Source organism: Notothenia rossii (assembly GCF_949606895.1).
Source record: "Notothenia rossii genome assembly, chromosome: 12".
Classification (NCBI taxonomy): Eukaryota; Metazoa; Chordata; class Actinopteri; order Perciformes; family Nototheniidae; genus Notothenia; species Notothenia rossii.
This window is the reverse complement of record NC_136911.1, coordinates 23429576-23456053: the sequence shown is the minus strand read 5'-3', so window position 1 is coordinate 23456053 and position 26478 is coordinate 23429576. Positions and strand designations below refer to the sequence as shown.

General features: G+C 43.8%; 1 protein-coding gene across 1 annotated transcript in view; it reads right to left on the bottom strand.

The window, feature by feature from the left end:
* The window catches only part of malrd1 (MAM and LDL receptor class A domain containing 1), a gene marked incomplete at its 5' end in the record, with an annotated part of 62303 nt that overhangs the window by 18908 nt on the left and 16917 nt on the right, over positions 1–26478 (bottom strand). Inside the window, 8 exons of the mRNA XM_079661857.1 lie at positions 2299–2439; positions 2760–2888; positions 4128–4308; positions 9465–9622; positions 14457–14702; positions 23395–23683; positions 25203–25450; positions 25536–25749. Coding sequence (XP_079517983.1) covers positions 2299–2439; positions 2760–2888; positions 4128–4308; positions 9465–9622; positions 14457–14702; positions 23395–23683; positions 25203–25450; positions 25536–25749 — 1606 coding nt within the window. The remainder of the gene's footprint in view (positions 1–2298; positions 2440–2759; positions 2889–4127; positions 4309–9464; positions 9623–14456; positions 14703–23394; positions 23684–25202; positions 25451–25535; positions 25750–26478) is intronic.

The window sequence follows — 26478 nt, the reverse complement described above, 5'->3', positions numbered from 1 at the left end:
GTGTGTGTGTGTGTGTGTGTGTGTGTGTGTGTGTGTGTGTGTGTGTGTGTGTGTGTGTTACAGATGGCTGGTTTTATCGACTCGCTCTGCACCGAGGTCATAAACTCGTTCTGTGACACGTCTCATCGCTCAGATCGACGTTGGTTCTCACAAAAAACAACAACAGCACAGAATTGTAAAGGAAGATATATAATAACTAAGGTCTGGCATACAATCAGAACCAGTGGCGAGCCGTGACTTTTATACCTAGGCCCTCTGACCCCCACCCCTTCCCTCGAGTTATTACGTCACAGCGTATACTTCAGCGGAATATCAAAACAACGGCCCGGGGTGCAAAACGCATCAATGAAAGCGACCCTCTACCACACAAAACAACACCTGTAAATAACCCTATTTGTGTTCTTTCAAATGGAAAAGGATATTGCATTGTGTTTGTTACTTTCGTTGCAGTGTATGTCTGAAGTGTAATTTGGCATGCTTTTATTTTGAAGGCGAGTTAACGCTGTTGACAGGAAGTTGTTGTTGCTATGGAAACAAGAAAAGTTTCACAGCGGGCGGAACTTGTCATAAATTCCGCGATAACAACACCCACCCATTTAGAGGGAAGATATGATATGATGGTCAATTGTACTGTCATTTGACATTACTCTCTCGTTCAGTTTATTGAGCCGTTTCCGCTCTACATCCTGAACTCCTCCCTTCGATGCAATGCACTTCCGTTTTGGCGGACTGGGTTTGTTTTGCTAGCTAGCTCCGTTGTGCCGACAAAGCACTGATATCGCAGAGACAAAGAGGATATAACAATTACAACATGAAGAAAAGTGGTTCGGGAACTACGTGTGCGGTAGTTGGTTGCAATCACTCGAGAAAGCACCTGAACGAGTGGTTAGATAGAGAGTGCTACGACCACAAACCAGCACCCAGCACCCAGCCATGTTGTTCATTAAATACAGATAAACACAACAAATACTGCATGCATTGTATTTTTTAATATTATATATGAATATTTTCATAGTGATGTAATTGTGTGGGATGCTTTTATATTTTAATTTGTAATACCTGTTAGGATTAAACATGTGATCTTTCTTGTTGAAGCCATTTCTTTAGTTTCCTCTAAACAATTAATTCATTCAGTGTTATTTATGTACAGTATGAGCTTAATATGAATGATGAACTGTGTTAAAAGAAATTGTAGCACTCTAAGGAACATATGAAATGCAATAATGCAATAACAGTGCAATAATGAAATTAAATTACATCAAACTTTATTTTCACTCAAACAGTACAGGCACATATGATATATTGCACAGCATAAAGAGATCATGTAAATTGTGCATTATGTAAACAACAGACAACTGTTGGCTCCTGTGGGCATGACCTAAATAAGGCAGTTTATTTTGGTTTTAAAATGCTGAGATATTTACTGCAGAACTGTAACCTTCCCTCAACAAAATCGTCAACAATTTTCGGGAGCATGTGGGCAAAGTAGAATGTGCGCAGCCTTATGATATGCCTTCAGACTGTCCATTGCTTTTCCATCTATTGCCATGGATTGAACGAAGTAGGAGCAAATTTTGCTGTACGTTATGCTGGGCCACGTCGTCATGTTATCCTCCCAGTTTTGCACTGAATTCGGGTGGGGGAGAGTAACGCCATCTCCAGTCAAAGAAGTAGAATCGTGTTCCCAAGCTAGCATCACTGTTAGCATCGAAATCGCTGTGTTTACACCAGTGCCCGTCTGACTGTTTACACCGGTTTACACCGACAGACGCTGTGCAAAAGACTTCCGGCGGAAATGAAGTGCATTTGTGTAGGGTTATGGCGCTACCCGTGGTTTGTCGCGTAAACTTGTCTATAGCTGGGCCCTCTGTGAATTCACAGCTGGACGTCCAACAGCTCCTCTCTTCACAGTAACTCGCAGAGACGAGCTTCTCTCATTTAACCCTTCACATTCCAACAGAAACTGAATAGGCAGATTTATTTAATAAGGATTTATTTATTTGGAAATGTTATTTTAAATACAATTAAATCAGGTTATTTTGGTAAAACTAATGAAAAATATAACAAAAAATAACAAAAAACATATATAAAGAAATATATATATATTTTTTAATGTTTTTAAATATTATTTTGTAGAATATCTTAGTCCCTCACAGAGGGCCTAGAGGGCCCTGACGGCTCGCCACTGATCAGAATATCATATAAATACTGACGTGTTGACGGTTGTATTCTCTGCATGTATCAAAGCATACTGTGTCCTCAAACCACCTGCATTGTGAGCTTTTCAGGGACACTCACCTGGACTGTGGTCACTCTGAGGTCCGGCTCCTGGAGTCTCACTGTGACGACCGATCGACCAATCAAAATCATCCTCAGAGTCCTGGTCAAACCCACAGCTGTGTTCCCACCACGCCGCTCCCATGCTGAAGTCACAGATGCCTAAAGTAAAGAAAAAACAAGATGAAAAGACCAATTAGAGGGGGATGTTGTTAAGGGGAAGGTGTGTTGAGTATCTTAGGGCTCACACAGGGACATCAAAGGACAACAGATCAGTGAGGACAGAGGGGGGCAGACCATTAAGAGCTTTATGAACCAGTACAAGGACTTTAAATGAGCTCTAAAAGACACAGGTTTGTTCTGTCTTTCTCTAGTTTAAAAGTTAGTCAAACCAACTTAGGAAGAACACAAGAATGAGGTTTGTTAGCGTCTTGTTTATTTAAAAACGATGTGTCCCAGACCTATCTCCAGTTCTTCCTCACCGCACTGTTTCTCATCAGATCCATCGGCACAGTCGTCCTTGCTGTCACACTCCAGGTGAGACTCGATGCAGTGTCCACTTTCACACACAAAGTCTGAGAGTGCAGGACAACTGGGGGGCTGCACAGCGTCTGAAACACACGGACACACACACACACACACACACACACACACACACACACACACACACACACACACACACACACACACACACACACACACACACACACAGACAGACAGACAGACAGACAGACAGACAGACAGACAGACAGACAGACAGACAGACACACGGAAACACACACGGAAACACACACACACACACACACACACACACACACACACACACACACACACACACACACACACACACACATATATCTGACATTAGCTTTCATGTTGGAAGTGTTTTCTAAGAGCGAGCCACTCGACTGGAAACCATCTCCTCTTTCCGTTCAGATGAATGGGAGGCTGTGGCGCAGTGGAAAGAGCCTTGGTGGTGGGATCAGGGGATCACAGGTTCAAACCCCACTGCAGTCAGCATGTCGTTGTGTCCCTGAGACACTTCACCCCAAATTGCTCCTGTGGGGATTGTCCACAGTATTGAGTATGTAAGTCGCTTTGGATAAAAGCGTCTAACAAGTGACATGTAATGTAATGAATCAAATCCGGCTTCAATGGAAAATAGAACGTGGTACAAACTGTGTGTTATTTAAAAACGTCCTGCTCCAAAGAGGGCAAACTGAAGAAGAGCATTACATCACACGAGATCTCCTTCCTCCTGCTTTTGATCAGTGAGTTCATGTCTCTGTGTGTTATGTGTTTATATCTGAGTCTTGGCAGAGCAACATCCAGATCTGTTTAATGTCTGACACCCGTCTGAATATCAAACAGTGAAACAACAACCTCTGTCCTTCTGAGGTACAGATGTGTGTGTTCACAGAGCAGCATTTCATCGTACAGAGATTGAGTGGAAAGTTTGTGTGAAGCCAGAAATGGCCCTAAACACCTGGGAAAGTAATTACCGCTCTTTAAACCTCTGCATGTATGAAGGCTGCTTTGTGCAGAGTTTCAACATGAATCATGAAAGTGATTTGACTGGACACTTTATACCAGTCTATATCTAACTGTAAAAAGTTAAACGTGGATATAAAAAAAATGCAGAATTACCTGTGAAAACTTAGCAAATGCAAGAATAACATTTCAAAAGTAGGCTTTGCCTCTCCATTCGTGTATTCGATAGCTTTTTGTGCATGTAAATGGTCTGCAGAGGCTAAAATCACAACTTCACGGACACTCTCACTGGTTGACCAATCACAACTGTCCCAGGAGAGACACTAAACACAGAACAGGCTGTTGTTAACGTCACTTACTTGGAGAACAGTTCCTGAACTCCAGGTCGTCCAGTGAAGCTCCTCCAATCACGTCCATGGATCGAATCCCTTCAAAAATCACCTGGAAGTTCCTCAGGTTCCTCAGAGGAACCTCAGCTCGGTTCCACTGGTTCCCCTGATGCCCCGTTTTGTTCCACGCCTCCCACAGATTGTTCTCCATCTGTTGGGGGAAGAAGAAGTGGAGTACAAATACTTTGTTATGTACTTAAGTACATTTGTCTAGTATCAGTACTTTACTCCACTACTTATTTTTCTGACAACTTTTTACTTTGACTTCTCACATGTTGAACACAAATACCTGTACTTTCTACTTCTTACATGTTGAACTCAAATACCTGTACTTTCTACTTCTTACATGTTGAACTCAAATACCTGTACTTTCTACTTCTTACATGTTGAACACAAATACCTGTACTTTCTACTTCTTACATGTTGAACTCAAATACCTGTACTTTCTACTTCTTACATGTTGAACACAAATACCTGTACTTTCTACTTCTTACATGTTGAACTCAAATACCTGTACTTTCTACTTCTTACATGTTGAACTCAAATACCTGTACTTTCTACTTCTCACATGTTGAACACAAATACCTGTACTTTCTACTTCTTACATGTTGAACTCAAATACCTGTACTTTCTACTTCTTACATGTTGAACTCAAATACCTGTACTTTCTACTTCTTACATGTTGAACACAAATACCTGTACTTTCTACTTCTTACATGTTGAACTCAAATACCTGTACTTTCTACTTCTTACATGTTGAACTCAAATACCTGTACTTTCTACTTCTCACATGTTGAACACAAATACCTGTACTTTCTACTTCTTACATGTTGAACACAAATACCTGTACTTTCTACTTCTTACATGTTGAACACAAATACCTGTACTTTCTACTTCTTACATGTTGAACACAAATACCTGTACTTTCTACTTCTTACATGTTGAACACAAATACCTGTACTTTCTACTTCTTACATGTTGAACTCAAGTACCTGTACTTTCTACTTCTCACATGTTGAACTCAAATACCTGTACTTTCTACTTCTCACATGTTGAACTCAAATACCTGTACTTTCTACTTCTTACATGTTGAACACAAATACCTGTACTTTCTACTTCTCACATGTTGAACACAAATACCTGTACTTTCTACTTCTTACATGTTGAACTCAAATACCTTTACTTTCTACTTCTCACATGTTGAACTCAAATACCTGTACTTTCTACTTCTCACATGTTGAACTCAAATACCTGTACTTTCTACTTCTCACATGTTGAACACAAATACCTGTACTTTCTACTTCTCTCATTTCCCAAACAGGCTGGTTCCTTTAGTCTGAATGTGTGTTTGGTGGCGTGATCATTATTATTTAGAGTCATTGCGTGCCTATTGATTTGAACACGATCCGTGTATCCATCATTTCCTGGTCTTCTCTAAAGAAGAGGGACCAATGGAAACGTTGTCATGTTGCCGTTGGTCACCATGGAAACATTCATTAGCTAACAATGACATTATTGTTCTATTAATATAAAGGGAGGTCAGGTACTCTTTAAAACAGCTGCTAGTTATGGGTACTTTTTACTGAAGTACATTTCAAAGTTCTTTACTTTGACTTGAGTAAAGAAGTTTAGTCAGTACTTCTACTTTTACTATTTTTAAACACGAGTATTTGAACTTCTACTTGAGGAAAGGGTGTGCTGTTGCTTCTCTGAGGAAGACCATGTGTTTCTTTCTAACTGTAATCAGTTCATACAGCAGAGGTTATGATCAGAAACACATTCGAGTCACGCTCATTAAAACCTCATTAGCATAATTGAAGGAACCAAAGCTATGCTATGCTAACGGCTTCCTCTCGTGCCACATATGGAACGTATTACCAGACAGACTGAATTCCTCTCCGACTCTTTTTCCCAGGGTGCAAGCCAAGCACTAAATCACGACTAAAGCAGCGCTGGAACAACCAATGGGATTTCAAACAGGGCTGCAGTGGATGCGTGTTGAGACATCTGAAGTCATACCACTCACACCTACAGGAAGAGGGGCTTTCACAGCTATTGGTGAAGAGTGGCTTGGAAAGGGAAAGGTGGAGTCTGCGGTTTGTAGAGATTTAAACTTCTCTATATGTACTTTTTATAGTCCACAAACACATTAGGTGAGATAGAGGACAGGAAGGATTCATAATAACTTATTCCACCTTTACTTGTTCCTTGATCACATCTGAACAAAGGTGCAGAGGTTACTGTAGTCCCAGATTAAACCACCATATGTTGAATCTGAGACGATTTAGACGTTTCAGAGGCGATCAAATATAAATAAAAGATTGATTTGCAAACACAATAAGATGACCCTCTCTTCAGCATTGGTCCCAGTGAACAGTTAGATATCCAAAAGCATGGGACATGGAAAGCGTGGGATTTCCCATGAAAATACGAAAAAACAATGAATTGATCCCATTAGCTGGTTTTAACTCCACACACTCATTTTATATTAATAAACCAATATTAAAGGTTTATATCTTCAGCTGGAATTAATGTGCTGAAACACACACACACACACACACACACACACACACACACACACACACACACACACACACACACACACACACACACACACACACACACACACACACACACACACACACACACACACACACACACACACACACACACACACACACACACACACACACACACACACACACACACACACACACAGCACAGAGTGTGTGTTTCCATGTCTTGTCTTTATTAGGATCCCCATTAGCACTAGCATGAGCATTGGCTATTCTTCCTGGGGTCCTCAAACACTCAAAACATACATAAACTAAAATGGTCATCCAATTGTCGCCCTCCTAAGGCCAAACACAAGTAAATACAAATAAGTGTACATCATAACATATGCCCACATAGCCACAGTTCAAATTTACTTTATAATACTTAAATATTTTTTTAGCAACCTTTTGAAATGTACCTGAGAATGTTCCTGAATGATGTGAACCGGGAGAGAGTTCCAGCTGATCATGGCTCTGGCTCTGTGTGTTAACCCACAGAGTGATTAGTGGAGGAAAGAGAGATTTAACCACGCTCCCCCTGAAGCTCAGGAGTCTAATATAAACTCAGTGTTCACAATGAGCCGCTCGTCCTCTGGTCGTTTTGAAAGAGGACAGCAGTCCATAACTTCACTTCATCAATCCAGCTTTAGGAGGGTAATGAAGAACATCTATCTCAGGAAGTCAAAGTCAAACTTCCTTGGGTCATTTAGGAAGTATTCTTCATATCGGCTTACCGTTAAAACACGCTCAGACTGACAAGGCCAGGACTCCACATGCTCGAACAGAGAAACTACTGAAGCCCAATCGCCGATTTGCCGCTGATTCTTGCAGTCTGAAGGCGTACGTTTAAAAACACAAACACATTTAAAACCAAGCCCAGCTTCTGTCTGTCCTGTGAACAGGAAGGGCTCGGGTCAACAGTGTCTGACGCTGCTTTCTACGACATAAGGAAACAGACGTCCTTGAGTTGCACGATTAGTCTATAAACCTGACTGCAGGGCAACAGTCAGACCCTCCTCTGCATTTAAAGCCCCCTTTCCTCTGGCTTTCAATCATCTTGTTAAAGTGAAGCATAGATTACAAAGCAGCAGGATGTATCCAGATGGATGTCATGGAGAACATGTGATACTAGCGATGTATCATCCGCCGTTTATTCCATCATTTTGAAGTTCGGTTTCCGACACGGTGACGAAACGACACATTCAGTCTGCTCCGAGTGGAGAGTGGATATGTGTTTGCATGATTCCTTTTTGTTGTCCTCCAGAGAGACTAAAGGAAGCTGCGATCACACAAATACTGTGTTTTAAGAACATACTGAATGTTACACTGAGAGGAAATCCAATTAGTCACCTCCAATTCCAACAGTTTCATCCACTCCACTTCTGATTCGTCGCCACCTGTACGAGGACATCCACTCTGCTTCAAATGAAAACCCATTCAGAGGATTATCCCGAGCATCTGAGCAGCTTCCTTTTAAAGTCATTCCTCTCAATAATTACAACAGCATTCAGATTCTAGACGGATTTGGAAAAGCCTAAATGTATCAGTACTTTTCTCAAACATTTGACACCCCACTGGTTCCAATTATAGACGGATATCGTTAGAATAGAAATCATAAAACTGTCTTTACAGCTTTGAGTGCAGGTTGTGACACGAGGTCCTTAATGTGGGGTCTGTTGTCCTTATTGTTTTATATGAGAGGTTTTATTGGTCTATTACTTGCATGAAAGAATCTGTAAAAGCAAAGGTGTTAACTCGGATCCCTCCATGGTTTGTTTTCATGTTAATTGCCTTTTCTGATCATTAAAAATGAACCCTTTAAAGCCCGTTTTAAAGCCCCGTGGAGCTTTCACCTCCTGAAGGAGTAACATTCCCTCTGCTTTGACTTAGCTGCTGTGTAAGACACTGAGCTATTCTGTAAGTATAATGACATTCAGACTCTGCAGGGAAGGGGAGCACACACACACACACACACACACACACACACACACACACACACACACACACACACACACACACACACACACACACACACACACACACACACACACACACACACACACACACACACACACACATTTGCATGATAACTTGCTGAATTGTGTTTTGCAAATTGCATAAAACGGCCTCTGCAGCGCACACACACTAACAATCAGGCTCGTGCTGAGAGACAAATCACACACACACACACACACACACACACACACACACACACACACACACACACACACACACACACACACACACACACACACACACACACACACACACACACACACACACACACACACACACACACACACACACACACACACACACACACACACACACAAATAATCAGGCTCGTGCTGAGAGACAAATCAAACACACACACACACACACACACACACACACACACACACACACACACACACACACACACACACACACACACACACACACACACACACACACACACACACACACACACACACACACACACACACACACACACACACACACACACACACACACACACACACACACACACACACAATAATCTCAATGGCAAGAAGAAGGAAATTGAATCCCTGAAAGTCAACCAAGGTTAAAAACTCTTCTCATCTCTGTCTCTTTAGGCGACGTGGGAATTGTAGTCTTTTCTACTCTGCTGACTACAGACGTCACGATGAGGTGGCCTTTCTTATAAAAACTAAACACTGGCTTTAACAGAGTGACAGTTAGACTCTCCTGCAGGCTGCAGATGCTTTACCTTGATCAGCAGGCGGATGGTTCCCAATGCCTTGTGGGAAATGTAGTACCAGAAGGAGAGCTTGCAGATGGCGCCGGACTGTTTCCAAACGGAGCTGCGGATGTGAGCTTTGTCTCCTTTCAGGCCGACAGGTGTGGCCTCCAGGTAGATGAAGTGACCTGAGAGAGAGAGAGGAGAGGATGATGAGGAGGGTTAGAGGAAGAGGAAGTGACCTGAGAGAGAGGATGATGAGGAGGGTTAGAGGAAGAGGAAGTGACCTGAGAGAGAGGAGAGAGGATGATGAGGAGGGTTAGAGGAAGAGGAAGTGACCTGAGAGAGAGGAGAGGATGATGAGGAGGGTTAGAGGAAGAGGAAGTGACCTGAGAGAGAGGAGAGAGGATGATGAGGAGGGTTAGAGGAAGAGGAAGTGACCTGAGAGAGAGGAGAGAGGATGATGAGGAGGGTTAGAGGAAGAGGAAGTGACCTGAGAGAGAGGAGAGGAGCAGACTTCAGATAGCAGTGTGCTAACAGTCCAGCCGTGAAGACATCTAAGGGACAGTTTTGAGATTTCTTCAAATGCCGTTGCCATGGCAACACAATGCTCGCCTTGAAACACGATTTCCTCATAACTTCAGTGAATATACTCCAAACAGCCCAAAACTTCACAGGTTTGGTAACGATGCAGCCATCAACGCATCTAAGCGTATTATGGGGTGTCATCAAATGCTGTTGCCATGGCGACAGATCATTCGCCATCAAGTTAGTTAAAAAGTTTGCAATTCAAATATTCTGCTGCTTTTCCAAGCCTTTTTATTTTCTTTTCTTCTCTCATCACACATTCAAGCCCCCAGTGTTCATGAATCATTTCAATCTCAATTCTTCACTTTCTTCTTAAACATTACATTTCAGCATAAAGCATTCCCACTAGCAATTTATTCAGGAATTGCATTCTCTAGTTTTCATTGCTGTTCCTTTCTCAGTCTCTCAGCTCTCAGTCTCTCAGTCTCTCAGTCTCTCAGTCTCTCAGTCTCTCAGCTCTCAGTCTCTCAGTCTCTCAGCTCTCAGTCTCTCAGTCTCTCAGCTCTCAGTCTCTCAGTCTCTCAGTCTCTCAGTCTCTCAGTCTCTCAGTCTCTCAGTCTCTCAGTCTCTCAGTCTCTCAGTCTCTCAGTCTCTCAGTCTCTCAGTCTCTCAGTCTCTCAGTCTCTCAGCTCTCAGTCTCTCAGCTCTCAGTCTCTCAGTCTCTCAGTCTCTCAGCTCTCAGTCTCTCAGCTCTCAGTCTCTCAGCTCTCAGTCTCTCAGTCTCTCAGCTCTCAGTCTCTCAGTCTCTCAGTCTCTCAGCTCTCAGTCTCTCAGTCTCTCAGTCTCTCAGTCTCTCAGTCTCTCAGTCTCTCAGCTCTCAGTCTCTCAGCTCTCAGTCTCTCAGTCTCTCAGTCTCTCAGTCTCTCAGCTCTCAGTCTCTCAGCTCTCAGTCTCTCAGCTCTCAGTCTCTCAGTCTCTCAGCTCTCAGTCTCTCAGCTCTCAGTCTCTCAGCTCTCAGTCTCTCAGTCTCTCAGCTCTCAGTCTCTCAGCTCTCAGTCTCTCAGCTCTCAGTCTCTCAGCTCTCAGTCTCTCAGCTCTCAGTCTCTCAGTCTCTCAGCTCTCAGTCTCTCAGCTCTCAGTCTCTCAGCTCTCAGTCTCTCAGTCTCTCAGTCTCTCAGTCTCTCAGTCTCTCAGCTCTCAGTCTCTCAGTCTCTCAGCTCTCAGTCTCTCAGCTCTCAGTCTCTCAGTCTCTCAGTCTCTCAGCTCTCAGTCTCTCAGCTCTCAGTCTCTCAGTCTCTCAGCTCTCAGTCTCTCAGCTCTCAGTCTCTCAGTCTCTCAGCTCTCAGTCTCTCAGCTCTCAGTCTCTCAGTCTCTCAGTCTCTCAGCTCTCAGTCTCTCAGTCTCTCAGCTCTCAGTCTCTCAGTCTCTCAGTCTCTCAGTCTCTCAGCTCTCAGTCTCTCAGCTCTCAGTCTCTCAGTCTCTCAGTCTCTCAGCTCTCAGTCTCTCAGTCTCTCAGCTCTCAGTCTCTCAGCTCTCAGTCTCTCAGTCTCTCAGTCTCTCAGCTCTCAGTCTCTCAGTCTCTCAGCTCTCAGTCTCTCAGTCTCTCAGTCTCTCAGTCTCTCAGTCTCTCAGCTCTCAGTCTCTCAGTCTCTCAGTCTCTCAGCTCTCAGTCTCTCAGCTCTCAGTCTCTCAGCTCTCAGTCTCTCAGTCTCTCAGCTCTCAGTCTCTCAGCTCTCAGTCTCTCAGTCTCTCAGCTCTCAGTCTCTCAGCTCTCAGTCTCTCAGCTCTCAGTCTCTCAGTCTCTCAGCTCTCAGTCTCTCAGTCTCTCAGTCTCTCAGCTCTCAGTCTCTCAGCTCTCAGTCTCTCAGTCTCTCAGCTCTCAGTCTCTCAGTCTCTCAGTCTCTCAGCTCTCAGTCTCTCAGTCTCTCAGTCTCTCAGCTCTCAGTCTCTCAGCTCTCAGTCTCTCAGTCTCTCAGCTCTCAGTCTCTCAGCTCTCAGTCTCTCAGTCTCTCAGCTCTCAGTCTCTCAGCTCTCAGTCTCTCAGTCTCTCAGTCTCTCAGCTCTCAGTCTCTCAGCTCTCAGTCTCTCAGCTCTCAGTCTCTCAGTCTCTCAGTCTCTCAGCTCTCAGTCTCTCAGTCTCTCAGCTCTCAGTCTCTCAGCTCTCAGTCTCTCAGTCTCTCAGTCTCTCAGCTCTCAGTCTCTCAGTCTCTCAGCTCTCAGTCTCTCAGTCTCTCAGTCTCTCAGTCTCTCAGTCTCTCAGCTCTCAGTCTCTCAGTCTCTCAGCTCTCAGTCTCTCAGTCTCTCAGCTCTCAGTCTCTCAGCTCTCAGTCTCTCAGCTCTCAGTCTCTCAGTCTCTCAGCTCTCAGTCTCTCAGCTCTCAGTCTCTCAGTCTCTCAGTCTCTCAGCTCTCAGTCTCTCAGTCTCTCAGTCTCTCAGCTCTCAGTCTCTCAGTCTCTCAGCTCTCAGTCTCTCAGTCTCTCAGCTCTCAGTCTCTCAGCTCTCAGTCTCTCAGCTCTCAGTCTCTCAGTCTCTCAGCTCTCAGTCTCTCAGCTCTCAGTCTCTCAGTCTCTCAGTCTCTCAGCTCTCAGTCTCTCAGCTCTCAGTCTCTCAGCTCTCAGTCTCTCAGCTCTCAGTCTCTCAGTCTCTCAGCTCTCAGTCTCTCAGCTCTCAGTCTCTCAGTCTCTCAGTCTCTCAGTCTCTCAGTCTCTCAGTCTCTCAGTCTCTCAGCTCTCAGTCTCTCAGTCTCTCAGTCTCTCAGCTCTCAGTCTCTCAGTCTCTCAGTCTCTCAGTCTCTCAGCTCTCAGTCTCTCAGCTCTCAGTCTCTCAGCTCTCAGTCTCTCAGTCTCTCAGTCTCTCAGCTCTCAGTCTCTCAGTCTCTCAGCTCTCAGTCTCTCAGTCTCTCAGCTCTCAGTCTCTCAGCTCTCAGTCTCTCAGCTCTCAGTCTCTCAGTCTCTCAGCTCTCAGTCTCTCAGCTCTCAGTCTCTCAGTCTCTCAGTCTCTCAGCTCTCAGTCTCTCAGCTCTCAGTCTCTCAGCTCTCAGTCTCTCAGCTCTCAGTCTCTCAGTCTCTCAGCTCTCAGTCTCTCAGCTCTCAGTCTCTCAGTCTCTCAGTCTCTCAGTCTCTCAGTCTCTCAGCTCTCAGTCTCTCAGTCTCTCAGCTCTCAGTCTCTCAGTCTCTCAGTCTCTCAGCTCTCAGTCTCTCAGTCTCTCAGCTCTCAGTCTCTCAGTCTCTCAGCTCTCAGTCTCTCAGTCTCTCAGTCTCTCAGCTCTCAGTCTCTCAGCTCCCAGTCGCTCTCACACCTGCATACGTTCAGAGAAATGTACATACGTGTTTATTTATTAATGCGCTCTTTACCATGCACGCAGGATAATGGATTTTCAGCCTCGGCATCAATCACCTGAGAGAGAAAAGCTGCTCTCACACGCTGGGAGAAGCTCATTGATTGGCTCATGAATTAAACATGGAGCACAGCACACTAACAGGTAGACATTTGAAAGTCAGTTTCATTTACTGAGAGGGTACGAAACCTCCCAGAAGTGGAGCTGCACTCCATGGTGAATCCAAGAGGAGAAGAAAATGAACTTCCTTTATTATGAGAATATAAGAAAGTGTTAAAATGTTGGATTATTTGATGGTTTAATAAGAAATATCCGTTTTAATTGGTTATCCAAGCTAGATGTATTTCCTGCAACAGAGAGGACCTAGTTCTCTCGCTGATTAAATTCAGGTAATTCTAGTTCTAGTAGTCTCTTTAACATTAATATCTGTAGTTTGGAAATGTTAAACCTGACGTTTGTTAGCCTTATTTACACTTGCTAACATTAGCCTACATGACGTCAGCGTTGGTAAATTGTTTATAAAGGTAACATAAGTTAACACATTTTATCCGAGGCTTATTTTAAAGCTTATTTAACAAATATATCGTAAATCAACGTCACAAGACGGACCATAGAAGGGAACTTATGATAATGATAATAACAATTACGGGAACTAGATAGCAACATGTTACAGAGCTAGCTAACATGTGTTACTTATGCTGTCATAACAGTTTATTTACAGTTCATTGTGGGGGAAATAACGGTGTAACAAGGGTCTAATATAGGACTAACACACACACACACACACACACAAAGACACACACACACACACACACACACACACACACACACACACACACACACACACACACACACACACACACACACACACACACACACACACACACACACACACACACACACACACACACACACACACACACACACACACACACACACACACACACACACACACACACACACACACACACACACACACACACACACACACACACACACACACTTGTATATATGTTTAAAGGTATTGCTGTATGAGTGCTGGATTACTGAAATTGGTATATAATACTAGCCAGATGACACCATGTTGCGATAAGGACATTTAAAACATGCACCTCAAATAAGTAAATACAAATATATTTCAAAAAATAAACCGGCACCTCGTTCGTCGCTCAGCGTGTGATCGTACGGCGGCCGGATGCTCTTCAAAGACCCCCTCCCCAGCGTCCAATCAAAATTGTCGGCCACGGAGCTCTTCCAGCCACAGCGTCCGTGCTCAAAGGTGCAGGAAGTCCCACAATGCATTTCATCAGAGCCGTCGCCACAGTCATCCGTGAAATCACAGCTCTGAGCCGTAGAGAAGCAACCGCCATTTTCACACGGAAAGAAACCTGGAGGACAAGAGCCTGGGAACAAGAGAGAGAACACAACATCACATCAGGCTGGAGCTGCTTAAACACCTGAACTTTTTAAAGAACATCCACAATCATTCTTCTGTTTGCATCTTGCTAACTATTATCTAATATATCATATTCCATTTACTTGTATATAGACTCTTCTTGCACTATTTTATTTGTTCTATGTCCTTATATATATTTAGGTTGCACTGTTGGAGGAGCCTGTTTCCAGCCTTAATGCTAAGCTAAGCTAACTATATGATGGATGTAGCATCATTTAGACCAAAGAGTGATATAGATTATATGAAAGTCGCAATTGGAAAGCAATTGGTCCTCAGCATGCTTCATAAAATGCTTAATTATTCATTTATAAGTGGAATACTGAAAGAAGCCCAGAGTACACAGTACTTCTACTTTCACCAGAGTATTTTTTAAACACGAGTATCTGTACTTCTACTTGAGTAAAGGATGGGTGTACTTATGCCATCTGTGTGTGTGTGTGTGTGTGTGTGTGTGTGTGTGTGTGTGTGTGTGTGTGTGTGTGTGTGTGTGTGTGTGTGTGTGTGTGTGCGTGTGTGTGTGTGTGTGTGTGTGTGTGTCTGTGTGTGTGTGTGTGTGTGTGTGTGTGTGTGTGTGTGTGTGTGTGTGTGTGTGTGTGTGTGTGTGTGTGCGCGCGTGTGTGTGTGTGTGTGTGTGTGTGTGTGTGTGTGTGTGTGTGTGTGTGTGTGTGTGTGTGTGTGTGTGCATCTGCCTCTTTGAAAACATGCATTCCTGCAGATTCAGTGCTTGTGTTTTAGGGAGATGAGGCGTGATGAAGAGGAGGGTCTCTGTGAGCAAAGGAGAGGAAGAAGTCCCTCCTTATCCTTTGTTTCTCTTCAGATGCAAAGGACCAGAAGCAATGGGACCAAACAAAAGGCAGCCAGGAGGCCAGGAAGCTACAACTGATCACTCTACGTCAGGGGGAAAGTAGATTAGGTTTTAGAGGACCTTTACTCGAGTATTTCCATTTTATTCTTCTTTAAACTTCTATTTCACCCAGACATTTGACTTGTATGCATTTCATTGAGAAGATTAGTTACTTTGCAAGGTTATTTATTCATAAAAGTGAATTATAGCAGATTATTATGTAAAATATAATGTGCATCAAGGCGGTCATTAATGAAAAATATAATCAAAAAGTATTCCCCTGTGTTTTCTGACAGATTAAGACCAATATTTGTCGTTTAAACCTGACGTTAAATTAACCGGACTCCTTTCTGCGGACTGATATCGCTGAACATAGTCCCTCAGCAACGGTCTGTTCTCCTTAGCAACGGTCTGTTCTCCTTAGCAACGGTCTGTTCTCCTTAGCAACAGTCTGTTCTCCTTAGCAACGGTCTTTTCTCCTTAGCAATAGTCTGTTCTCCCTAGCAAAGGTCTGTTAGCGGACATTAACAGAATGTGGACCTCTGGAATGTCCAAATTGACCAATCAGAATCAAGTATTCAACGAAGCCGTGTAATAATGAGGAATACGATATATGGCAGTATTTTTGCACCTTTTTAACCAACTGCAAAATGTAAAATGTGAGTATACTTTAATGGATAATTAATTAGAAAAAGTACTTTAAGTATATTTTGAATGCAGGTCTCATACTAGTATTTCACAAGATGAAGTAAAACAAGTCGTCCAATCACCTGACAGGCTGCCTCTTTTAATAAAGTATAGATGACACTGAGGCTCCTGTCCTTCTCTGCATGAAACACTGACAGACAACGATAGCATCAAACACTTATTTTCTGTTACACAACGATACGTCAACCTCGTACAAAGCTGTCAAACTAAAAGCTGTCAAAACTCAGATTAAGATGGATCTGTGGCACCAGAGGCCACTGAAGACAACAGGAGGACACACACATTCATGTCATTGCTGTTTTCATGGAATTACTAAAATGTCTGAAAATAACGGGCACAAAATGATGATTTATGCCAGAAAAACCACTTATAGCTCAGTAATAGACACTGTGTTGGACGGTTCATGAGTGCATGTGAATGTAACATACAGTAAAATCTCCTTTTTTAAGCCGTGGCAGGACGATTAGAGAAAGAGCCACGGGCGAGATGATACGCAGGGAGATGAAACTGCCGTTGAAGCGTTAATTGATGAGCGTTGTGACCGGAGGGACGTCTCTCCATTTCTCTGCTGGAGAGGGAAATACACTTTCTCATCACTTTCATTATTAATAAGAGGTTTCTGCTGCTCAGTTAATAAAGTCTGACAGAGCTTCAGGAGGAATGCAGTTACAGTGAGACTCCCTTCCTTTTCTATCCTCTCCGTCAAACTTCTTAAGATAATGAGATAAGATCCCAATATGATTTGAGAGTCTGACACACACACGCACACACACAGAGAGAGAGAGAGAGAGAGAGAGAGAGACACACACACACACACACACACACACACACACACACACACACACACACACACACACACACACACACACACACACACACACACACACACACACACACACACACACACACACACACACACACACACACACACACACACACACACACACACACACACACAGACTTATTCTAACCTTAACCATAACCAACACATCCCTAATCCTAAACCTAACCAAGTCTTCACCCTAAAATTAATGATTCCCCTTATGGGGACCTCCATTATGTCCCCATAAGGGAGGCGAGTCCCCACACGTGACTGTGTAAACAGATGTAGGTCCCCACAAGGATGGTAAACACACACACAGAAATGTGCATTTAAATGTGTGAGTGCATTAATATTGATAAATCATCGAGAACTCAATATGCATAAAATAATCATTATTATGAATGTGTCTATAATCATGCAGGATGATGTATATTATTGAGTTGACAGGAAGTTGAGCATTAGAGATTTGTAGGTATTTGAAAAGGTGTGTATGTTGCAGTATAAGATGTACATTAATTACAGTTCAAAGTAAATATTAGTGTGTTTCATGTGCCTTCAGAGACCCCCCCTCAACACCTTACCCTCTGCAGACAGCAGGTATTCTGCCCAGATAGATCTGATGTTTCTGTGTTCCATTCTCCATCCTTGCTGCCTTGTTTAACGAAGCAGAGGAGGGAGAAGCCCCGAGGCTCTGCAGTCTGTAGCTTCCTGCTGTCTCTCATCAGTGTGCCTGTGTACAGACTCTCTCTCTGGAGGGTCTAATTGATGGATGAACTTCTCTCCTCTGTCAGGGCGAGTGTTCCCCCCCGTCTGAACCTTCAGGAAACACTCTCTACATCCCTCTCTACATCACATCCCTCTCTACATCACATCCCTCTCTACATCACATCCCTCTCTACATCACATCCCTCTCTACCTCACATCCCTCTCTACATCACATCCCTCTCTACATCACATCCCTCTCTACATCACATCCCTCTCTACCTCACATCCCTCTCTACATCACATCCCTCTCTACATCACATCCCTCTCTACATCACATCCCTCTCTACATCACATCCCTCTCTACATCACATCCCTCTCTACATCACATCCCTCTCTACCTCACATCCCTCTCTACCTCACATCCCTCTCTACATCACATCCCTCTCTACATCACATCCCTCTCTACATCACATCCCTCTCTACATCACATCCCTCTCTACCTCACATCCCTCTCTACCTCACATCCCTCTCTACATCACATCCCTCTCTACCTCACATCCCTCTCTACATCACATCCCTCTCTACATCACATCCCTCTCTACCTCACATCCCTCTCTACCTCACATCCCTCTCTACATCACATCCCTCTCTACCTCACATCCCTCTCTACATCACATCCCTCTCTACATCACATCCCTCTCTACCTCACATCCCTCTCTACATCACATCCCTCTCTACATCACATCCCTCTCTACATCACATCCCTCTCTACATCACATCCCTCTCTACATCACATCCCTCTCTACATCACATCCCTCTCTACATCACATCCCTCTCTACATCACATCCCTCTCTATTCCCATCGTTATCCGGCTCTTGTCCAGTATATCTGTCTGATATCAGAATAAGTGTCTCCTCCTGATATCAGACACACTGACTTCAGGAGTCACTCTGCAGAGAGATATGGGGTCTTGTTTTTAGACAATGCTTCATCTTGTTCAGTCAAATCCTCTCATTCTGAGTCGTATCTCAGATGAAACACATATTTATTAGAAATCACCAACGAGCATCAGAGAACTGAAACTTTTGAGCTTATATTGAAACAACATTTCCTGATTCTGGTGAAATATAGTTCAGAATGAGTTCTCCTTCTAATTACAAGATCTGATTTATCTAGATATCCCTTTTTATTTCAAGAAATCTTACCAAGCTAATTTTCACTTGATCTATCGGCTGATCTTTTTACTTATTTCAAGAGAAAACAGCTTGTTTTCATTATTCTTGAACTTGTTTGTGGAGCAGCAGCAGAGAAAGCAAAGCACTTCTTCTGCCCGTGCTGTATGTCTCTTTCCTCAGCTTGAATTCAATAGAGTCATCCTCAGGTGCTTACAGCATACAGGACAGTTTGTATACGCTCCTCCAATGACAGTGTCCAGTTACTCTGGATAATCTGGAGGAACTACTTCTCTGTTTTGTTCCCATAATGCTAACATCTTTAATAATAATAACTTGAATTAATAATAATGTCATAACCTCAAGGTCGCTTTATAAAGAAACATACAAGGACAAGACATAAAGCATTATTATTGTTGGAAGGCGATGTTGAACAGATGAGTTTTAAGGGTTGATTTGAAAACGTTGAGAGAAGGGACGTTGCAGATTTCTTTAAATTAACTTTAAATGTTAATCTTATCATTCTTGTCATATATTAAAATGTAATAAGTTAAAGGCTGGGAAGCTGTGGCGCGGTGGGATAGTGCGTTGGTGTTATGTGGGGATTGTCCACAGTGTTGAGTACGTAAGTCACTTTGGATAACAGCGTCTAACATGTCATGTAATGTTAAAGTGTAATGATCAATTAGCTGTGTTATGGGAAACATGTGTAACGTTCCCAATGATCCACACGGGATAAAGAGGCGGATATCATTCCTGATGCTTTCTTTGTTCCTGAGGGAGAAGTTAGCATCAAGCTACTCACATTGAAAACAGGCTAAGGAACGTGAGAGCGGCTATCTGTCTCTGTAGCTAAACACCTCGAGAGGTACGTGAGAACATGTGCTTCTGTGTCGTTAGAGAATCTGTTTGAAGCTCCAGAGTTTCAGTGAAGACATGAAACAGAAGAGATGCTAACAGCGTGAACACGGAGGCACGCCGTCTCATCACTTTCATTATTAAGAAGAGAGAGAGGTTTCTGCTGCTCAGTAAAGTCAGACAGAGCTTCAGATGAAATGCAGTCACAGTGAGACTCTCTGACTCGCTGCAACATGTTAGCAACGTCAACATGGAGGCTTTCTAATGAATGATTAATACTCTGACTCTGCGGGGGGTCTCGCTATTCGACAGACAGACAGAGACGGAGGGAAATGTCTTCTCCCTCTTCTCCAGCTCGTCCGAAAACACCAGACAGCTTTCAGACTCTCTCCTCTGCAGGCGATCCATTTAACACACCAATTATATTCTGAGTAACAATGGCCATAAATCAGCTCTTGTTTTCTCCCTCACGTCTTAAAGGGTCCCTCGTAAAGAATGTGAGGCATGCAGACGAGCTGCTAATGGGTAATGAGCGGGATTCAGCCAGAGGTTTAAGATCTGCAGACATTTTAATGAGAGCCATCAGAAAAACACCGTTTTGTCTTTGGGGCTTTGCAAGTAAATGGTCTGCAGAGGCTAAAATCCCTGTGCTCTAGAGCAGGGGTTCCCAAATGGGGGTACGCGGACCCCTAGGGGTACGTTGGGGTACTGCAGGGGGTACATGAGATTTAAAAAAAATAAAAAAAAGGTTAATTAAAAAAATACCATGCATGATTACAAAAATAAGTACAATAAGTTAAATAGAAAACACAATTGTATATAAAATATTCCTAGAACCACCAAGGGGTCAAAATGTGTGTATTGTATTTGATAGTTTTTCACAATATATCATTTTGTTCATTGGTTTGTTAAACAGATATCACTTCAGTTGCAAAACTCTTTGAAAAATCTGTTATTTCTTTTCATGCATAAAATGAAAATATCCTCAGTTTGTTGTAATTCATGCATGAAGGGGTTAATAAATCTCACACAGAGGGAACATCACCATATTGTAATTATTTATAGGCTTTTTCTAAATGTCCGGGGTCGGTCCGGGGGCACCTGGCTGAGAACATGCTTCAAAGGGGGCACCTGGCTGAGAACATGCTTCAAAGGGGGTACCTGGCTGAGAACATGCTTCAAAGGGGGCACCTGGCTGAGAACATGCTTCAAAGGGGGCACCTGGCTGAGAACATGCTTCAAAGGGGGTACCTGGCTGAGAACATGTTTCAAAGGGGGCACCTGGCTGAGAACATGATTCAAAGGGGGTACCTGGCTGAGAACATGTTTCAAAGGGGGCACCTGGCTGAGAACATGCTTCAAAGGGGGTACCTGGCTGAGAACATGCTTCAAAGGGGGCACCTGGCTGAGAACATGTTTCAAAGGGGGCACCTGGCTGAGAACATGATTCAAAGGGGGTACCTGGCTGAGAACATGTTTCAAAGGGGGCACCTGGCTGAGAACATGTTTCAAAGGGGGCACCTAGCTGAGAACATGTTTCAAAGGGGGTACCTGGCTGAGGACATGCTTCAAAGGGGGCACCTGGCTGAGAACATGATTCAAAGGGGGTACCTGGCTGAGAACATGTTTCAAAGGGGGCACCTGGCTGAGAACATGCTTCAAAGGGGGCACCTGGCTGAGAACATGCTTCAAAGGGGGTACCTGGCTGAGAACATGCTTCAAAGGGGGTACCTGGCTGAGAACATGATTCAAAGGGGGTACCTGGCTGAGAACATGATTCAAAGGGGGCACCTGGCTGAGAACATGCTTCAAAGGGGGTACCTGGCTGAGAACATGCTTCAAAGGGGGCACCTGGCTGAGAACATGCTTCAAAGGGGGTACCTGGCTGAGAACATGATTCAAAGGGGGTACCTGGCTGAGAACATGCTTCAAAGGGGGTACATGGCTGAGAACATGCTTCAAAGGGGGTACCTGGCTGAGAACATGCTTCAAAGGGGGTACCTGGCTGAGAACATGCTTCAAAGGGGGTACCTGGCTGAGAACATGCTTCAAAGGGGGTACCTGGCTGAGAACATGTTTCAAAGGGGGCACCTGGCTGAGAACATGCTTCAAAGGGGGTACCTGGCTGAGAACATGCTTCAAAGGGGGTACCTGGCTGAGAACATGCTTCAAAGGGGGTACCTGGCTGAGAACATGGTTCAAAGGGGGAACATTACTGAAGACATGTTGAGAAGCTGCTGGAGAGCGAGCTGTTAACAGACGACCCACAGATGTGAAGAAAATCGTCCATCATTATTAGGGCAGAGTTTAATATCGTTTTATGGATAGATATCGCCCGTTCACTGAAGACAATCCTCCAATAGTTCTCTTACTGCTAATCACTCACCAAAAGTGCAATCATGCAGAATTTAATAATGTAATGTATTTCCTAAATCCCTCATTTGTCTCGTTTTTATCTCGGAGCTTCGCGGCCGTTTCAATCTGAGATATTCCCATAAAGAGATTCCTCAGTGATTTACTGAGAGCAGGGAGATGAGTGCCAGCGCTGCACTCGGTCACGATGCAATCACAAAGCTGCGTTGTTCTCTCAGGAGGAAGGAGGAACGCTCGGCTCGCAATCCTTCAGAACTTTGACATCTCATCTTTAATGGACGATTCACTTTATTGGATTGATCGCAATCTGTGGACAAACTACACGCTGGACTCTTTAAGATCCTCGTTAAACATTCATCTGTTTCTCATTTTGCAATCTACTTATTTATCTAAATAGTTATCACCGCAATAAATTCCATCTTAATGTACATTATTTAATTTCATATTCTGTTCTTGTGCATATCATATTCTATTTACATGTATACAGACTTTTGCTGTCCCGTTCTGTCCTCCTACATGAGAGCAGCTTGATATCAAAGGTATCAACTGTAGCTGAGAACATGACAGGATGTGTGATTACCTAGAAGAGCATCAGGACTGTTTGAGGCATATGATAGCTATGTGATTAACATGATGATTCAGCCTCTATGGAGAGAGACATATGACAAGCATGATCATTTCTGACGTGGAGCTAATCTGAAGTAAACATTGAATACTGCTTTCTATTCCTCCATCTTGTGACTGTGGAACTCCCTCTCTTGGATATCAGCATGTGAAGGACACTGTTCAGGAACTACTTGATGCTCTGTATGTGATGACTCCTTCCATTCTGGAGAGGATCACAGATACATGGATCCTGAGATTCAAGCTCAAGCTGGAGACCAGGGATTATTAACTTTAAGTATTCAGAAAAAGTGAGAATTTTGATAAAAAGTCAGATTTTTTTGAATTTTTGAAAAACTCAGAATTTTGAGGAAAAAATCATACTTTTGAAAGTCAGTTTTGAGATTTTGAGAAAAAGTTAGAATTTCGAGATTTTGAGAAAAAGTCAAAATGTTGAGAAAAGTCAGAAATGTTTGAGAAAAGTCAAGATTTGAGGCTCAAGCCGTGACCAGTGAGACTTTTCATGCCCGTTCATGTAAAACCAGTGTTTACCTGCAGGAGGAAGGGGAGTGCTGTCTTCCTCTTGTGAAGCCAGCAGGCACCCTGAGGAGAAGCTGATGTCGTCCAGGCAGATGTCTCCCTTTGGGTTTTTTCCCACTTTGCCCTCAAACACCACCTGGAAGTCCTCCTCTTGGCGGCTCAGCTGGACCTCCATCCTCTGCCAGGCGTGACCCTGATCCCCCGTCAGGTTCAACAGCAGATCAAAGCCTCTTGCTTCACCTCCTCTGAACACACTGAGGGTCCCGATGCCTTCTCCTGACATGTGGGAAAAGAAACGCACCTGCAGAGAAGTCAACCTTTCAGTTTGTGTGAAAGGACAGAGATCGAAATACCGTTTCCCACAATCCCGAACACAAAAGTACAAATATACATAATATATATAAAATATGTATACAGCTAAGGTGGAGAGAAGAGAAATGTGACAGGAACTGAGAGGCGTCTGCCGATAGCCCAGAGTACAGACTGTTTGCTTTGAACACTTTTCTGTTTGCTGTTGCTCGTTAACTCTGCGTTCTTTCCAATTAGGCTTTCTCAGAAGGAGGCTAAGAAACCATTGGAACAGAGGGGTGAGGTTTAATCCTGTCTCTAGATCGAGTCCCCTTCTCCTTGTCTTTATTAAAGCAGGAACAAAACATAGTCTCTCCCTCACGCTGCACTGAGGCACTGATGTTGTTTTTTTAACAAATTGCTGCACGCTCTTCATCTCAGGAGAGCGTTTGCCCTTCCTCCTCCTCCTCCTCCTCCTCCTCCTCCTCTTCCTCCCTCCACTTTAATTGGTGCCTTTTCGCCAGCTGTGTGATTGATTGACAGGTCCAGAGAGGGATAAGACAGACGAGACGCAGAACATACTGAGCTGTCAATCAACACACACACACACACACACACACACACACACACACACACACACACACACACACACACACACACACACACACACACACACACACACACACACACACACACACACACACACACACACACACACACACACACACACACACACACACACACACACACACACACACACACACACACACACACATAGAGAGAGAGAGACACACACACACACACACACACACACACACACACACACACACACACACACACACACACACACACACACACACACACACACACACACAGAGAGAGACAGAGAGAGAGAGAGAGACACACACACACACACACACACACACACACACACACACACACATAGAGACGCACGCACACACACACACACACACACACACACACACACACACACACACACACACACACACACACACACACACACACACACACACACACACACACACACACACACACACACACACACACACACACACACAGAGACACACACACACACACACCCACATACACACACACACACACACACACACACACACACACACACACACACACACACATAGAGACGCACACACACACACACACACACACACACACACACACACACACACACACACACACACACACACACCCCCACACACACACACACACACACACACACACACACACACACACACACACACACACACACACACACACACACACACACAGAGACACACACAGAGACACACACACACACACACACACACACACACACACACACACACACACACACACACACAAAGACACACACACACACACACACACACACACACACACTTCCCTGCTGAGAGTTAGAGGAGCGGGTCGATGCCACCGTAATAAATATGAAGACCTTTCAAAGAAAATAATTATTATACGTTTACATTCCGCTTTGTTATTATTACTCCCCTCACCTGGCAGTGTTTGCTGCGGCGGCTCAGCAGGGGTCCTGAGATTCGGGAGGACTGTCCTGCTGCCTGAGGGAAAGAGCCCTCCAGGTACAGGTAGTGTCCGGAGGGGTCTCTGAGGGTGTGGTCGCTGATTGGCCCCGTGCCGCCTGTAAGAGTGCTGCCCGCTTTGATCAGCCAATCAAAATCATCCGTTCGACTCTGACGCCACGAACAGAGATCGAACTCAAAGCTGCAGCGAGAACTGAAACCTTCTGAAAACACAACGGGACGATGTTCACGATTCAAAGTTTCAACATTCAAGGCTTTTATTGTCATGTGAAAAAGAGGGTTCCTCACGGCAGATGTAGGGCTCCTCGTCTGATTGGTCCCCGCAGTGATCGATGAAGTCACACAGCTGATCCTGGGAGATGCAGTTCTGGTTCCTGCAGGTGAACTGCTCAGGTGTGCAGGGGTCACCTGAGGAGGGGGGGGGGACGCAGTGCAGGAAGGTGACATCATCGATCACCACGTCGCCCATATAGCTGATCCCTCGCTTCGCCCTGAACACCACCTGAAAACAAAAAGTACACACATCCTTTACTCAAGTAGAAGTACACACATCCTTTACTCAAGTAGAAGTACACACATCCTTTACTCAAGTAGAAGTACAGATACTCCTGTTTAAAAATACTAGAAGTACTGACTAAACTTCTTTCCTCAAGTCAAAGTAAAGAGCTTTGAAATGTACTTCAGTAAAAAGTACCCATAACTAGCAGCTGTTTTAAAGAGTACCTGACCTCCCTTTATATTAATAGAAGTAGAAAGTACAGGTATTTGGGTTCAACATGTAAGAAGTAGAAAGTACAGGTATTTGGGTTCAACATGTAAGAAGTAGAAAGTACAGGTATTTGGGTTCAACATGTAAGAAGTAGAAAGTACAGGTATTTGGGTTCAACATGTAAGAAGTAGAAAGTACAGGTATTTGAGTTCAACATGTAAGAAGTAGAAAGTACAGGTATTTGGGTTCAACATGTAAGAAGTAGAAAGTACAGGTATTTGAGTTCAACATGTAAGAAGTAGAAAGTACAGGTATTTGAGTTCAACATGTGAGAAGTAGAAAGTACAGGTATTTGTGTTCAACATGTAAGAAGTAGAAAGTACAGGTATTTGAGTTCAACATGTAAGAAGTAGAAAGTACAGGTATTTGTGTTCAACATGTAAGAAGTAGAAAGTACAGGTATTTGTGTTCAACATGTAAGAAGTAGAATTATGATATATTAGAGCATACCGGGAGCAACAA